At 44.1% G+C, this 15,541-nt stretch overlaps 1 protein-coding gene across 5 annotated transcripts in view; it reads right to left on the minus strand.

Moving 5' to 3' along the window:
- Positions 1 to 207: 207 nt before the first annotated feature.
- Positions 208 to 15,541, minus strand: part of pfkpa (phosphofructokinase, platelet a) — a 31,825-nt gene continuing 16,491 nt past the window's right edge. For 2 of the 5 annotated variants that reach the window (XM_071485711.1, XM_071485712.1), the window contains exons 14-22: positions 9,807 to 9,877; positions 9,606 to 9,693; positions 8,663 to 8,815; positions 5,600 to 5,764; positions 5,342 to 5,403; positions 4,900 to 5,011; positions 3,811 to 3,910; positions 2,689 to 2,794; positions 208 to 1,082 (exon numbers count right to left, since the gene is read on the minus strand). In XM_071485711.1, coding sequence (XP_071341812.1) covers positions 926 to 1,082; positions 2,689 to 2,794; positions 3,811 to 3,910; positions 4,900 to 5,011; positions 5,342 to 5,403; positions 5,600 to 5,764; positions 8,663 to 8,815; positions 9,606 to 9,693; positions 9,807 to 9,877 — 1,014 coding nt within the window. In that variant the 3' untranslated portion in view covers positions 208 to 925. Of the gene's footprint in view, positions 1,083 to 2,688; positions 2,795 to 3,810; positions 3,911 to 4,899; positions 5,012 to 5,341; positions 5,404 to 5,599; positions 5,765 to 6,697; positions 6,851 to 8,662; positions 8,816 to 9,605; positions 9,694 to 9,806; positions 9,878 to 15,541 lie in introns of all 5 variants that reach the window. The other 3 variants (XM_071485709.1, XM_071485710.1, XM_071485713.1) reach the window with 2 other exon arrangements.

Below are 15,541 nucleotides of genomic sequence, written 5' to 3' on the forward strand. Positions count from 1 at the left end.
TAAAATCATTTTCCAAGACAGTACAATATTTTCCAGGACATTTTGCACATTTTCCATGTTTTCGAACCGGTCAACTGTATCCCAGGTTTTCCAGGACGTGTGGGAAGCCTGAAAAGACTATTTATAATACTGTCAGACAGCTCCTTAACTGGGATGTTCAGGGGTCAAATAAATAAATAAATCAATCAATAAATCCAGGGACACTCATCAGCGTGGTACACTTCTCAAGTCTGATTTTATTCTGTGGGAAACATTAGTCTCTTACACGTCTAACTTGTTGGTGCAATATGACAGACAGCTACTCAGTGCAGCAGTGCCTACAGTCAGTTAATATATCCATGTTCAAGCAAAATAATAAACAATGTTAAAAAGATAAATATTAGTCTCAGTGTAAAGCACAGCACGCAGTTCTGTTGACTTGCAGCAGTAGAACTGTATTGCATCAGTCTTACATAAATATGCTGAACCTCACACTGGTTCTAGGCAGATAACACACACTGGTTTTTACAGCAGATACAGTATCTATTCTGTCCTCGTGCAGCTCTGGGCTCAGAGCCGGCCTAAGCAACTGGAGACAGAGAAAGTGCAATTTTAAAAACAACGGCGACACCAAACATCCAGGGCAACAAGGACACACAGATGCATGGCAGGACAGGTGTGTGTGTGTGTGCGAGAGTATGTGTGTGTCTGGTATTAGGAGTGCTGCGGAGGCTAGATTACAATTCATGGGTTTGTCAAGACAAAACAGAGCTGAGTGACACTGAGGGTGGTGACACAGACAGGAAATGAACATGGTTTGTGGCTAAACAGAGACGGCTGTTGACGTTGTTACTGGAGTTCTTCTATGACACACAAACTGACGCTGCGCAGACCCTCAGTCTTACACACAGACTGGACTTTGCAGACCATTGTACAGTGTGGGACTTCACATGGCTACTGAAGCATCTGACTCTTTAGGCCGGTTGCGTACAACATGCTCCAGCTGTCCGGAGTCCGAGACGTCGTAGCTCGTCTTGTACTTAGCCAGGATCTTCATGAGGGGACGCAGCTTCAGCCACCACTGCTCCTTAGGGATCCTGTGCCTGCAGACAGACGAGGAAACCTCAGTACTATGGATGTGGCTTTTCCGTGTCTGACGGTCACATGTGGCACTGATCTAATGTTTTCTACTGACTGGGGAGCAGTGACACCATCAGTCTGCATCTGGACCACATGGATATGTGAAACAAAACTGACTGTGACTGATCAAACTGTCTTTGCTGTATTACTGAAATGCACTTTTTACTGGCCACCCAAAAAAAAAACAAAAAAACACAGACTTCAGCTGATTCAAAACTCTGCAGGAACCAGAACCAAGAGGAGAAAGCACATTAGCTCAGTGTTACCTGCTTTGCCCTGGTTTCCTGTTGCATTTCGAATTGATTTTAAGGTCCTCTTCCTTATATATGAAGCCTTTAATGTATGAGGACCAAGCTACATTGCTAACTTCTGATTAACTATATACCTAGAGGAGCACCAGGATCATCTCCTGCTGGTTCACTGAAGTATTGACTGAAAATTGACGCCACCTCTGGCAATTATGGCCCAAAGCTATGGAACACGCCACCTATAGATATTAAAGAAGCAGCTCACTAAGTATTTTTAAAAAGGTTAAAACTTGTCTCTTCGCCTTCGCCTTTAACTCGCTCTGAAACGTTGCACTGTGCTCCACACTTGTGCTCTGCTCAGCACTTCTTTTAAATGCTCTTAAAAGTTGGTGTCTTATTGATTTTATTCATTCTACGTAATCCATTTTTAACTTATTTTAATTATTTATTCCATTTTTTCTATTATTTAATCATTATTCCATCTGTAATGTTTTTAACATGTTTTAATGTTTTAACCACTTTTTATGTTCATTCTATGACTTTTCAAGTGATGCACTTGGTGCATGTAATTTCTGTGTTGTTCAGTACTTAGAGATGCTAATAAATAAAGTAAAGTAAAATAAAGTTTATTTTTATTATATTATTAAATTAACAAACAAATTTTGGAAAACTGGCTTGAATTATTGTCATTAATTGATCTGCTGAATATTTTTTCAATGTATTTCATCTAATACTTATATTCAGTTGATAAAGATAGTGACTGACAGTTTAAGATCAAACATAAATAAGAATAATTTGTGTCATTACCACAGTAAGATGACATTAACATGGAGAACAATAGAGAAAATGACTAATTACTGTACAGCTGCCAGTGCTGTTTCCTCATTATCCGTTTATTACCTTGATAACTCACTACCTGTCTTTTCCTTCAGTGACAAAGCATCTGCTGCTGTGAGACACAGAGATCACGATGGTTTGAGCTGATCAGATCCATGAGCACCAGGTTCTAATCCAGTGTCCCTTTGTGAAATGTGTCATTATCTCTTGGTATAAATCAAATATATGTCAAAAATCATTTTAGAGTCTTTTCATATCAGAATCTTTTTCTCTTCCTGTAATACATGAAAATTTTGGTGGCCTATCTTGAATGAATATATGAATACATTTATCCAATCAAATGACAGCTTGGGACTATTTACCCCTGCACTTCACAGTTAGCTTGTGTTTATTAGCCATTAGCTTAAGTGTCAGTTAGAGATCACATTACGGAAGCTTAGGACACTCTAACAGTGACTCCAAGTTCAGTGAGTGTGATACATACACAAAGTCAGTCTCCTCCTTGAGTTGTACAACAGGCTGGAAGACCAGAGCCCTGCGACGCATCCCCAGCAGACAGCAGGTGTCCTCAGTGTTGGCAAACACTCGGCCTGCGGCGAAACACAGCATTGCTCAGAGGTGGAAGCACAACAGCGAACCTCAGCATCCTCTTTTTCCCCCCTTACAAACATACAGTACACAGACGTAACATTTTGCAGCGTGTGAAGGGTCGTATACAGTGATGGTGTCTCGTTCTTTTAGATAGTTGCCACCTTAAAGACTGTAAGTATAACTTTTGTATGGATCTACAGGAGGACTACAACTGGGTGGTGCAACTGATACAGACAGAAAGTCCAGAAACTAAATTCAGGGCTGCGATGATAAACACCGATCAGCCACAACATTACAACCAGTTACTGGTGTCAGTGTTGCAGCTGATCAGTGCAGAAGCTGTCACTACTCACAAGCAACTAAAGCAACATAAAGAGTCGTGGACACACAAAGAAATGTGGGGCAAAGCAGAAAATAGCAAACGTGTGCTTTACTCATACAGCCCATGCTATTCCACGTGAATCGTGAACTGGTCATAGTGTAGCATGGCGGCTGCTGATAATTTTGACATGGCATGGACACATCGTAGCTGCACCCCACATGTGCCTGGACAGGCTGTGTGCTTGGATGGTAGAAATGACAGACAGGGACATGGAGCTAAATATACAGATGTAGATGGTCATGGAGCCAGCATGAAAAAAAAAAGATTTACCTTCATCTTATGTCATCCATGTGAATGGGAAATAGACATAAAAAAACAAAGAGGAGTTTTAACTTGAATTATAGCCTTGATAAAAATACATAAACTTTTGATCAGAAGTATCACACATTACTCAGGTGTTAGTGTTATCCATCGAAAAAAGAGAGTACATAAGTGCATTAAAGTAGATTTCTCATTAAATTCTTACATTGATGGGAATGTGAATGATCAATAATTAATTTCCTTTACGAGGACAAAAATACATCAGGGTATCAGACAGTGACTCCATGACAGATCTGGGTAAAGCCACGCCTCTGTGGGGAGGGAGGATCAGCTACCACAAGTCACTTCACACAAGTGGAACATGGACCTCACCTTGTCTGAACGTCTCCACCAGCTTTTTGGAAATCCACTGCATGGCCTTGGCTGAGATCTTTGTCCCAAAGTTACGGTCAAACGGAGACGGGGCTCCACCCTTTGAAAGGAGTCAAGAGGTATCACTTTGTTGCTTTTTTTTTTTTAAGACCACACATTATAAGGACAACACTTACGAGCTTTGTATTAAACTCTGAATTTAATATGTATTGTTGATATTTTAATGTTTGTCCTTGCCTTTCAGTAACTTTATTAGCATCTTTATTGTTAGTTTGTTCGTCCTACACTCTCACTCTAGTAAATAGAGTTACAGCATTGACTAATGGCCAGAAATGTTTTTGCAGAACATTATGATGTGAAGTTGACCTTTGACCTCTTGGATATAAAATGTCACCACATTATTTTGTAAGTTACAGACATTTCACTTAAATTGTATCATAATTAGTGTATGAATTCATGAGTTATGGTCAAAAACATGTTTTGTGAGGTCAGTGACCTTTGAACTTTGACCACCAAAATTGAATCAGTTTGTCCTTAAGTCCAATTGAATGTTTGTGCCAAATTTCCCTTAAGGTGTTACTGAGATATCACATTCACAAGACTGGGACTTTTTAATGCCTCAGTGCTGACTGTAGCTGGCACTGAGGTATAAATAAATGTATTATTATTCAAAGAGGAAAAGCAGGAAAAGAAACCGACCATATTTTTTTCATATTTAAAAGGTACATATTTGTTGAAATTGTTATTTGTGCTATGTTTAAAACTCTTAATATCCCATATCTACATTCATATTTTCTTTTCTGTCTCCCATTACTTGCTGCAGACACAACCCAGTTTCCCCTCAGAGATGATCAAAGTTTAGTTTCATCTAGTTTTATCTGTGATAATCTCTAGACGCATAAAAAACACAACAAAGCACTACAGGAAGAACGAGACTAAGTAATTATGGAAATTCAATTTCACATTCAAATATGGAAAACTCTTCATTAAAGCGTCCTGAGTCTGGAGGAGTTGTTACCACTGACTCTGCGACAGGAGACTATTCCTGTTCCGTCTGTATGAACTGGTTACCAGTATGGTGAGGCCTACCTGCTGCATGTGTCCCAGCACATTCTTCCTGCTGTCGAACACTCCCCGCCCTTCTTCAGAGTACAGCTGGTAGATAAAGTCTGTGGTGTAGTTTTCATTGCAGTTCTCATTCCTACACACAGACAGTGAAGCAGAAAAGTTCTGGTTCACCGATCCAACAGCGTGCTGGAGGAACTATTTATATAAATCTACCATCAAAATGTTGATCTGATGTCATCACAATCAAATCTGTTTACTATACAAGCTGCTTAAAATCAGATTCTGTGGGCTGGAGACACTGGATTATAACAACTGCAGCAGCAGCAGCAGCACATCAGCTGCATGTCTGCTCTGCTCTGAAACACTGACATTAGACTGAGCTGCAGGCTTTTTGCACATCGCTTCATCACTTAGAGATGAGGTCGTGAAATTTACTACAACCACTTGCGCTTCATCTTCTTACCTGAGGACCAGTCCTCTTTGAATGCTCGTCTTCATTTTCTCTGTCAGATGTTCAACATTGGCCTGTGAGAAGAGACAGGACATGTGAGTGATAGTGACCACTAGATGGCAGCGCGAGTGCTGCCTCAGAATCCAGCCTGACTGCCCTCTGGTGGGTGAAGCAAGAGATGGCCTGTCAGGGTCTGAAACCATAAAAAGGAAACAAGTGACGCATTAATTCATATAGCTTCATGTGTATATGTTACAGACAGTGCATCACCTGCAGGTCTCTGATGTCAAATGGCTCCTCATAGATGTAAGCAGCATCGGCTCCAGCTGCCAGGCCTCCTACGCTGGCCAGGTATCCACAGTATCCTCCCATGGTCTCAATGATGAACACACGTCTCTTGGTCCCACTGGCCGACTGCTTGATGCGGTCACAAGTCTGACACATGCATAGAGGCTCACAATGTTAGTATATGTTAAGTGATTACTCTGAGCTAAGCATTGTTAAACTCTGTGTGGATGTTAGCTGGAGTGACCTCCAGTTAAATGTCTTGTTGTGTTTACCATCATTAAGTGTCAAAAATCAAATCAAGCAAGATTAGAGGTCATATTCTGTTAAAGTGACACATTCCACATATAAAAACAACAGCACGACACTCATTTCAAAGCAAACATGCTCATTTATCAAAACTGCACGAGGGTCAACTTGCTACATTTCAACATTTCAGGCAGATTCAGGCTAAAATGTAAAATGCTGTTTTCACCAGTTAGACTGGAGTCCTGCATAAGGATGAGAGAAAACATCAGATGGTAAACTTTAGACTTAATTTATACCTCAAACATAAGGAAAACTCTAGTTTCTACTTGATCTGATGGTAAAACTTTATTTTGAAAGTCCAGTGCTGATAATCAGTTTGATATCAGGCGACTGTGATGGCAGCAAAATGTCAAGTTTTAAATGCTACAACACTGTTAAAGGGACACTCCACATATTTAGTATTGTACTTCCACAGAGGTGCCATGGTAAAACCCGAAGGAGCAGAGGCCGAGATATCATGACTGTCTTTTATCATTGGTCAAGGTCCAAAAACACTGGGTCCTACATTTCCCAAACTGCAACTTAATTTCATCTTTTGTTTGACCCAGCTTTCTGTGCAAGTACCCTCATATATAAAACCCCCTCATGAGTGCCCCTTTAGCAAATACTCATTCAACACCTTACTGCACATCTTCGTTTCTAACCAGTCTGATGATTATAAACGCTGGACCTTTAACCCCACAGATGAGTGACATCATAAGTCATTTTCATCCTCTTTGCATGAGCATCAATAAAGCACTCAAAGCTGTGCCGGCGGCGGTGTGACTGCCTTACCTCCACGATGGCATTGAGGGCTGTGTCTGCCCCAATACTTAGATCTGTGCCCGGTACATTGTTACTTATGGTGGCAGGCAGCATACACATCGGGATGCAAAATTCCTCATAGGTAGCGCGAGCCTCATACAGCTGCAGCAGACTCTCAAATGCCTGAAGCAGCAGTATATGAAAACGCGTTAGAGCCACTCAGAAGGCCAGCCACTGAGAGAGAGACAGGTGAATCTCTCTCAGTTTGCTGGGAGCGTATCCTGCCATTCCGGCTCGTTCCGTGTGATAGCAGCGATGGCTTCCCTTTGGCAGAAAGGAGAGGTTGACAGGTGTGTGAATACAGAGATGGAGAGGAAAGTGAATAATGGGAAGGAAGACAGACACAGTGAAGAGTGGTGGAGGAAAGGTGAAAAAAGGTAGGGGTGATGGTACAGATACTGTAGAACTGGGGGAGGAAAGACAGGAAAAGACAGAGATGGAAGGAGATGAGACAGATGTGAAAGGTTGTTTGTGAGGCTGAGCAGCTCAACGCAGTGACGCTGATATCTGCCATATCTGCTGTGGAAGGTTATATGCAGGCAGGACAAGCACTGATTGAGTCTGCGTACACAGGTCGAGGATGAGGAAGTGAAGAAGATGATGGCCAAGCCGAGATTCAGGCTTACAGATGATTTTGTGTTTATTTTTATGCTGGTTCCTGAGTCTTACATAGAGTTAAATTCATGTTACTTTGAATAACAAAAATGCTTTAAACAAAACAGCAAGCCCAATGATGCTGTATTATTTTTTTCATATATTCTTGGCACAATTAAAGACAAATGTATGTCATGTTAATCGAAGAGCTTCATTATTAATTAAAGGTCCCATATTTTACAGTTTTCCAGTGTTTTATTTGAAGTGTTGACATACATAAGAAGATATATTTGTGGTTTTAAGAACCAAAAACCATCTCAGTGTAGTTTCACATCCCCTCTCTCAGGCTTCTCCCTGGAGCTCTAGCAACAACAAGTTGGTGAGCCAATCAGAAGAGAGGAGCCTCTCTTCTGAGTGGCTTCTGTTTTCTAAATCACTTAATAAAAATATAGCAGATTTCAAGTAAAATCTCAGAGAAACCAAATCCTGCGAGGTTGGATGGTAGGTCCAGGTTAGCCGAGAGCAGTGTCTGCTTTGTTGTGACATCACAAAGTCACAGAAGTCCTGAAGGCTTGTTTTAAGGCTCAGTTTCTGAATACAGGCTGTGTGCATTTCTCTGTGGACTGAGACTTTGATACTGTCACAGTATTAATATATAAACTAGACCTACTTTATAATCAAAAACACATGGACATCTACCTTTATGCAATATGGGACCTTTAAAGAAATTACACACAGTCTACAGTCTGGGGCGTGTTAACAGTACTAAAGGCTGTTAGTTTGCGTTATGTAGCCGGACAGTATGTGTAAGATAACGAGACGACGTCAAACCTGCATGCTGTTAACCACTCATCTTGATGTTAATGATGTGGGAGGACACAAACACGCAGTCAGGGAAAGGGCAGGCAGAGCAAACATGGCGGCCACGACACTTGTGCACCTCACAGCATGCCTCCATGTTGTCACTCACTTACTTACCTGATCGGGAAGGGAGGGACGCTACTCTGCAACTTGGCTTAACCTTTACCAGTCATGCCTCATAGTCCAGACAATACTTTAATTGTCTGTCTGTTCTGAATTTCTACTTTTTTTGTTTGTTTTTTTTTCAGATGTGGCTGACAGATGCCACATTCACAGGAATTTCTTCCAAATGCTCCACTCACAGGCTGGTAAACACTGAGTGACTGGTAAATGACTGAGTGAGCGAGTTCTCCCTTCTTGAAACGTGACTGGCTGGCTATGTGAGCAGGTATTGTCTTGCTTGCGTGCATGTGCATGTGTTTTATATGTGTCTGTGTGCTGCTGAGATCAACTACTCTTGTAGCCAGCCCCATCACTTACAGTAGTGATGGCGTTCAGAGCCGTGTCAGCGCCAATGCTGAGGTCTGAGCCCGGCACATTGTTGGAGACAGTGGCTGGGACCATGACCATGGGCACACAGAACTCGTCATATTTCCCGCGCGCCGTTAACAATTCCAGCAGTGACAGGAAGGCCTGCAGGGCAGAGCCAAGGGCTTTAGTGTCTGTGAGGGTGGAAGTCTGGCAGGTTGGTTTGGTTGAGAGGTGCTACTTGCCACAAGGAATGAAAAGACAAAAGTGGAGGGTGCCAAGGGGAGGAGCCAGGTCTATCACAACGGACAGCAGCGAAACAGACAGGTACCACTCCATACACACTCTTGAAAACACACACATCTGTACATACACATGAAACTCATTTACTTGCACACATCACAGGAAAATTAAAGCTGGTGGGCATCTAAATGGGATTGCGTGAAATGGCTGGAGAAAAAGCAGGTGTTCTCTGTTTCCAAATAAAATTAAATAATTATAGTATTTATACTTCAGTTACAGTGTTGGTTCACTTTAAATAATGCCTCAAGTTAAGGATTCTACCTTCTCTCCACACATCTATATTTAAAGCAGTGAAAATCAACAGTGAACCATCGTTATGTTGCAGTTACTTATATTAGCTCTACTGCTCCAGTTTTGGCAGAGAAATGGCTTTGAAGCATGATTATGTACGTGGCTATATATGGAACCATATGGTGGTGTGCTGACATAAAATGGGACTGATGGATAGGATCAACATTACAGTTAACTATAACATACATACTGTATATATATCTAACTGCTGAAGCATTGCTAATTATAATGTTACTTCATATAGCACGTTCACTACCGACATAAATTCAAAACTCAAGAGCTTATGGACAAAAAAAACGAGAATGTAGCTTCATTAGTAAAGTAAGACAAGCTAAAAGGGACAAAGGAGTTTTAAACATACCTCAAATCCACCAATAACTAGCAGTGCATTTATGTTGTGCATTCGCATCTGCTCAGCAATTTTTTCAACATGCTTTGCAGGAAGAGTTCTGATGGCAGGAAACAGGGAAGCAACAACATTATTATTAGTCACCAAATATTAAAGATAAAGAAAAACCACATTAAATCCAAAATCACAAATTTACAGATAACAGTTCTTTACCTTTTGGTTCCCAGTAGAGATCCTCCCTGTCCCGTCCATCCCCCAACATCAGCCCATTTAATCTCCTTAATCTGTGAGGAAGACAACAGCAACACGCAATACATGATGTCCCCATTAACGCTAGCATTAACAGCTGTTTACCTACCAGTCTAGAAAAAACGTTGCAAGTTTAGCATCAAACTTCATTCATTTATTCAGCAAAACTGACAAATAGCTCCTGTTGGGATCGCAAGCCATGAGTTCTGAGAAGAACAATGGAGAGGCCTACAAGCCACTCCAAGGCCTGAGTGTCAAACCCTGCATCCTGAAGGGAACAATAGAGAGGCCCGCGTGCTTCTCCTGAGGCCTGACTCGAGCCATGCCTCGTGGGGAGAACAAAGGAGTGGACTACATTTCCCTCCAGGCTATGGGCCAAAACCACCCCCACAATTCACACCTAGGTGTAAAATTGGAGTTTGAAAGAAAACTCAGCAACGGCATTGGCCGCGGCCAGGCATTCCCAGCAGGGATCCCCGGTGACGTCACTCAGGTAATAAAAGCTGCGCTGCGACCCTCCTCCTGCGCTTCATTCCCGTGCACCAGTTACAGTAGAGAGCTACTCCAGCTCTCTCCGCGACTCGGCTGCTGAAAGGGAGCAATCTGCAACATCTGACCTTTTTCCAGAACTTCTTCAAGCCCAGGTCACAGTCCTCAGCTCGCAGGCCGAGCACAGATGCTGTGTTTCTCTTCTTTTCGGATCCGACGTACATCGCTGTGCAATCAGCTGATTTCACGTCCTGTGAGGACGAGCGCCGACTTTGTTAAAGACAAAGTTCACCGTCCCTCATCTGTGATCTTCCCGCTGCCACCGAGGAACTCATCACTGTCACCGCCAGGAGAGCGAGACACGACCCGCCGAGCTCCAGCCGAGGACCGAGGACCGAGCTCCAGCCGAGGACCGAGCTGTGGAGACCCAGAGACTTTCTGTTCTGACTCCGGAGGACCGGAGCAGCTCACAGTAAGAGGCTGATGTCTGGGCAGAGACACAGTTAGTGTAGCTGTTGTATTGTTGCTATCTGACTGATAAGTGCTGCAGATCCTGTTGTTTAGATCGTTCACTGTGATCAGCTTAATAAGCCAAATATCACTAGTTAAAGGACCAATATCCGACCAGACGAACTCGGTTCGCTGGCTCCGTTATTGTGTAGTGATGTTGTGGTGATTATTAACTGTGGTGACGATCTCTTGTGGACTCTTTCCTCTCTTCACCTCTATTCTCCCTCTTTCCTCCCAATCACGCACCTCATCTACACCTCTCTCACATTCAGGCCCGAGAGTGTGGTCGCGTCAGACACGTAAGGCTCAAGGCCCCGCCCACTGTTCTCGTGTTCACGCCACTCACGCTCTGCGGCCAGCCGCCATCTTGGCTCTAGCGAGTACCTCACTCTGCCGCCATCTTGGTTCCTACTGACACGTCACTCACGTGACCTCGTCACATCCTCTCTCTCTCACACGCACGCGCACACACACACACACACACACACACACACACACACACACACACACACACACACACACACACACACACACACACACACACACACACACACGGTTGTACATATGTGTTTTGCCTGTAATCATCTAGTTAGTAACCAATGTTTGTTTTAGTTATAGTTGAATTATAATCGGTTTAATATTAAGTGATGTTATTTTGAATAATTATTACTCTTATTAATAAATCCTGTTATAATTTAACTCGTCGTTGTCTGTGATTATTGTGACTATATTTGTGATAACAGCTGGATTCACAACAGTCAGCGCTCGAATTTATCCTTCAATTAACCTTCTGAGACTGTATTTTGAACCATCAATTTGGTCATTGGTCCCTGGTGACAGGGTGGTGCCCCGAGGTTACTACTTGTAGTAAACATTTATATATATATATATATTGGTGATTATCACTGATAATCATTAATATGATAAGCCAATAACCAAATTGCTCCTACCTGTGCCCCAACAAATTGGTGCCCCATGTGAGGCTGTTGTTTGATTCCAGCTGTGTTACAATATTAACACAATAATCCCTTATCGACAATTTAAACATTTTTGTTCAGAATTTTGAAATTAATTAAGCAATATTATAATAATATTATAATATACAAAATGTTATAATAGTTATAAGAATTGTGTTTAATTTTCGAAATTATTATTTTTTTTAAGTTACTGATTAGTGATAAGTGCATTTACACTAGTGACTTTGCTGTTGGGAGTGCATCAAGGAATTGATTGCCACATAGCACAGCATAGACTGTGTTCTTCTGTTCTGTTCTATATTGCGAGTCCTGTACTTTAACGCACACTAAGAACTAATTGCTCACAGAGGCACAGTGCCGCCGTGCCACCTCTGCTGAGTTAAACTGCAGCCATAGTTAATGTAACACATCGTTTGATAGTGTTACAGATTTTGTAAGCCACAGGTCAAAGCCTCACCTGTGCATTCTCAGTGGATTTAAAACTTGCTTGGGATAGCAGTTTATTGTCGGGTATCGCTCTTCTTTTGAAAAGAAACAAAAGCAAAATGAGCCGAAATAATTCCCGTACACCAGGAGCTAGAGGCTCCCAGGAGGTAGACAACCAGCATCTGCAGAACGCGATCGCTGGCCTCATAAATGTTTCCACTGTAGATTTAAGTAACCTGAACAGATACACTGTTAGCATGTGCGATGAGGACATCCACGAGCTGGTTACTTATATGAAGAATCCAACTGGAGAGAAACGCACCATTTCACAGGTGCTTGGTCAGTTGGCATTGCTTTACCATCATAAAGCCCAGCTGCAAGCCGCAGAACGCGCTCAGCAGCTTATGGCGTTGCAGACCAGCATTCAAGCTAAGCAACAGGCCAACAGGCGCCTACAGGAAAGCCTTAGATTCATGAGAGAAGAAATCTCTCAAGTTGAGAAAGCAAAGCATAGCCTCCAGCAGAGTTGTCGGGACCTGCACTATCAGCTCCAACCCATGGAACACAGGATGGAAAGGGAGCGCGTAGAAACTCGGAGCCAGAGGGTATCAGACCCTGACCCATTTGAATCCAGTTCTGACCCAGATGCAGCCCTCATCTTCAAGAAGACTGTTAAATGTCAGTCCTTGGCATTCCCAGAGGAAAAGCTGCGGGCTGAACTTCAGGCTTCCCGAGCATGGGAAACAGCCTTATTCAAGGAACGTTATGATGTCCGGCAGGCTGCTCAGACAGCCCAAGCCACACCTACTCACCCAAAGATGGTAAGTAGAAATGCGACAGACCTTCGTGCCAGAGCTGACTTGATCATTCCTGATCAACGCTCAACCCCAATGGCCCGCCACAGGGACCTAGATGCCTCGTACCCGAGGAGTGCACCTCAGGCTGTCAGCCAAAGCTCCGTTTTCCCTCCTGAAGGGCGGAGAACTTCTTCAATGAAGAGTGGACATCACTTCCAGTCCTTGAATAATGATAAGGATCTTGGGCCCTCATCAGCTGGCGAGCTATACGCATGGCGTAACCCACGCCCTCACCTTAACTGGACCCCTTCTCCACCACGAGAAGGGGGGCCACATCCTTCTTACTGGGATTGGAGGAACCAGCAGTCCTCAGACAACTCCGGTGATGCATGTCTCTACCAAGAACAGGGCCTGCGCATATGCCAACTCGAATCCCTAGCAAGGGACATCGAGTGCTTTGACCCCAGCAACCGGGAGGCAACCATAGAGGATCATTTGAGAGAGGTAGAGCGCTGCCTCCTTGATCTTCCTCACGCATCATTGCGTGAAAAACTCAGCTTGATCTGGAAGACAACACCCAGAAGTGTTCATGTCTTTAAGGAGACTCTCCCATCAGCGATCAGGGACTGCTACTCTGCGCTCTGTCAGGCCCTGCGGGAGGAGTACTCCCTATCTACCGATCAAGTTTCCGCCACTCCCTGCGTCTTTGCCATCATGCAGAAAAAACTTGAACCTCAATCAAACAGCATTCAAGCCACTCAGAACATTAAAGCGCCACCTAATGTTTCTGAGCTTAGTCTCTTGGGAGCCTGCGACGACTCTCAGCAGCTTGTCGCAGACAATGCTGAGATAGCACGACCTCCCACCGAGCTCCATCATAAAGATGAGCCTTTTGAGTGGAGAGAACCTGAGGAGCAGCCCTCCCAGCTGAGGGAAGAAAAACTCAGCTCTGCTCCCTGTCTGGTCCACCCTGACAAGGACAGGGAATTTAATCTGGAGGCCAGCTCTCCCCCCCAGTGTCTTAGCGCTGCTCTGACACAAAATCATGACACAGACAAGCATGTCATCACATATGCTAGCAGACCCCTCAGCAGTGTGGAGATTAAGTTCCCAGACTGTGAAAAGGCACTTCTGCCTACTGTCTGTGCTGTGGAACACTTTCGCAGCAGCACTTTAGGCCAGAAAGTAATCATGGAGACATGTCACCAACCAGTGACAGTCCTGAACAGTCAGAGTTTGAGGGAGGAGCGGATGTCGAATAGCCGCATCGCCTCACAAAAGATGGCACTTCAAGGTTATGACATTGAAGTCAGATATGCCCAAAACCACAAGATGGCTCTGGGCCTGGACCTGGCTGAATGTCAACACCGTAACCGTGAGGAACAACCAAGCTTGTCACCTCTTCCTGCCATCACTCCATCACTCCCCTCAAATCATGGATGCCATGATGAGAATCTCTGCCAAAATCGTCCAAAGAGCTTTGTGGATGGGTGGTCATTCCACCACGCAAGCCAACTCCAAACAGGAGTTGGTATGGTGTGTGCTGACCGCAGCATTCATCAGCCCAACCATCATCAATCAGGCCTGAAGACTAGTCAATACGCAGAAGTTGCTGCTGTCCTCATTGCTCCCCAGCAAGCCGCAAGGGTAGCCATAGTACAGTTAGCAATCTGCTCTGACTCTAGCTACGCCCGTTATAGCCTTGTCTCCCACTTCCCCATGTGGAAGGCAAATGGCATGAAAAACGCAAGGAACCAGGTGGTCAAACACTCTGAACTCCTTCTGGCCTGTGACCGACTTGTTGTGGACCGAGGTATGACCATTTATTTGGGAAAGGTAAAGGGTCATTCTCAAAGCTCGGGCCCAGACAAGGATGGTAATGATGAGGCCAACCGTCTAGCCAAACTAGGCGCAGAGCAGGGCACGCCCTGGGAGTTTCAGACTGATTGGCTACCAGCACCTCAAAAACGCGATGTGAATGCCATTACCCGCCGACAAGCTACAGAACAACGGGAAAACCCCCAGACCAGTGGACAGACCTTGCACCTAGGCCAAAAACCTGGAGATGCAGACTTGGTCACCATGCAGGAACAGAACCCTGCCATTCAAACTATCCGACAGGTAGTAGCCAACCTGCCTTCCCAAGGCACCTCACCTGTCACACCTGATGAGACCAAAGAGGTGCAAGCTCTCCATCAAACCTCACCAGGTTTGAGGTCTGAAAAGGGTTTGCTGGTTCATAGCCACAACGGGCAAGAACCGATCAGGTGGGTCGTCCCAATCAACCATAGGGGGGTGATGCTAGGCCACACCCACAACTCACCTGTTGACGGTCACCATGACTACAGAGCCAACCTCCAAACACTTGAGCAGGCTACATGCTGGCCACCAATGACCAGCGATACTAAACCTAATGTCCAAGGGTGCCTTACCAGCCGTCAATCTCAGCCGACCCAACCCTTAAACCAAGCTCCACCTCAGGGAAGGGGGGTCGCCTTTC

The sequence above is a fragment of the Trachinotus anak genome, unplaced genomic scaffold, assembly GCF_046630095.1.
Source record: "Trachinotus anak isolate AG129_WGS33_773 ecotype Australia unplaced genomic scaffold, CSIRO_AGI_Tana_v1 ptg000009l, whole genome shotgun sequence".
NCBI lineage: Eukaryota > Metazoa > Chordata > Actinopteri > Carangiformes > Carangidae > Trachinotus > Trachinotus anak.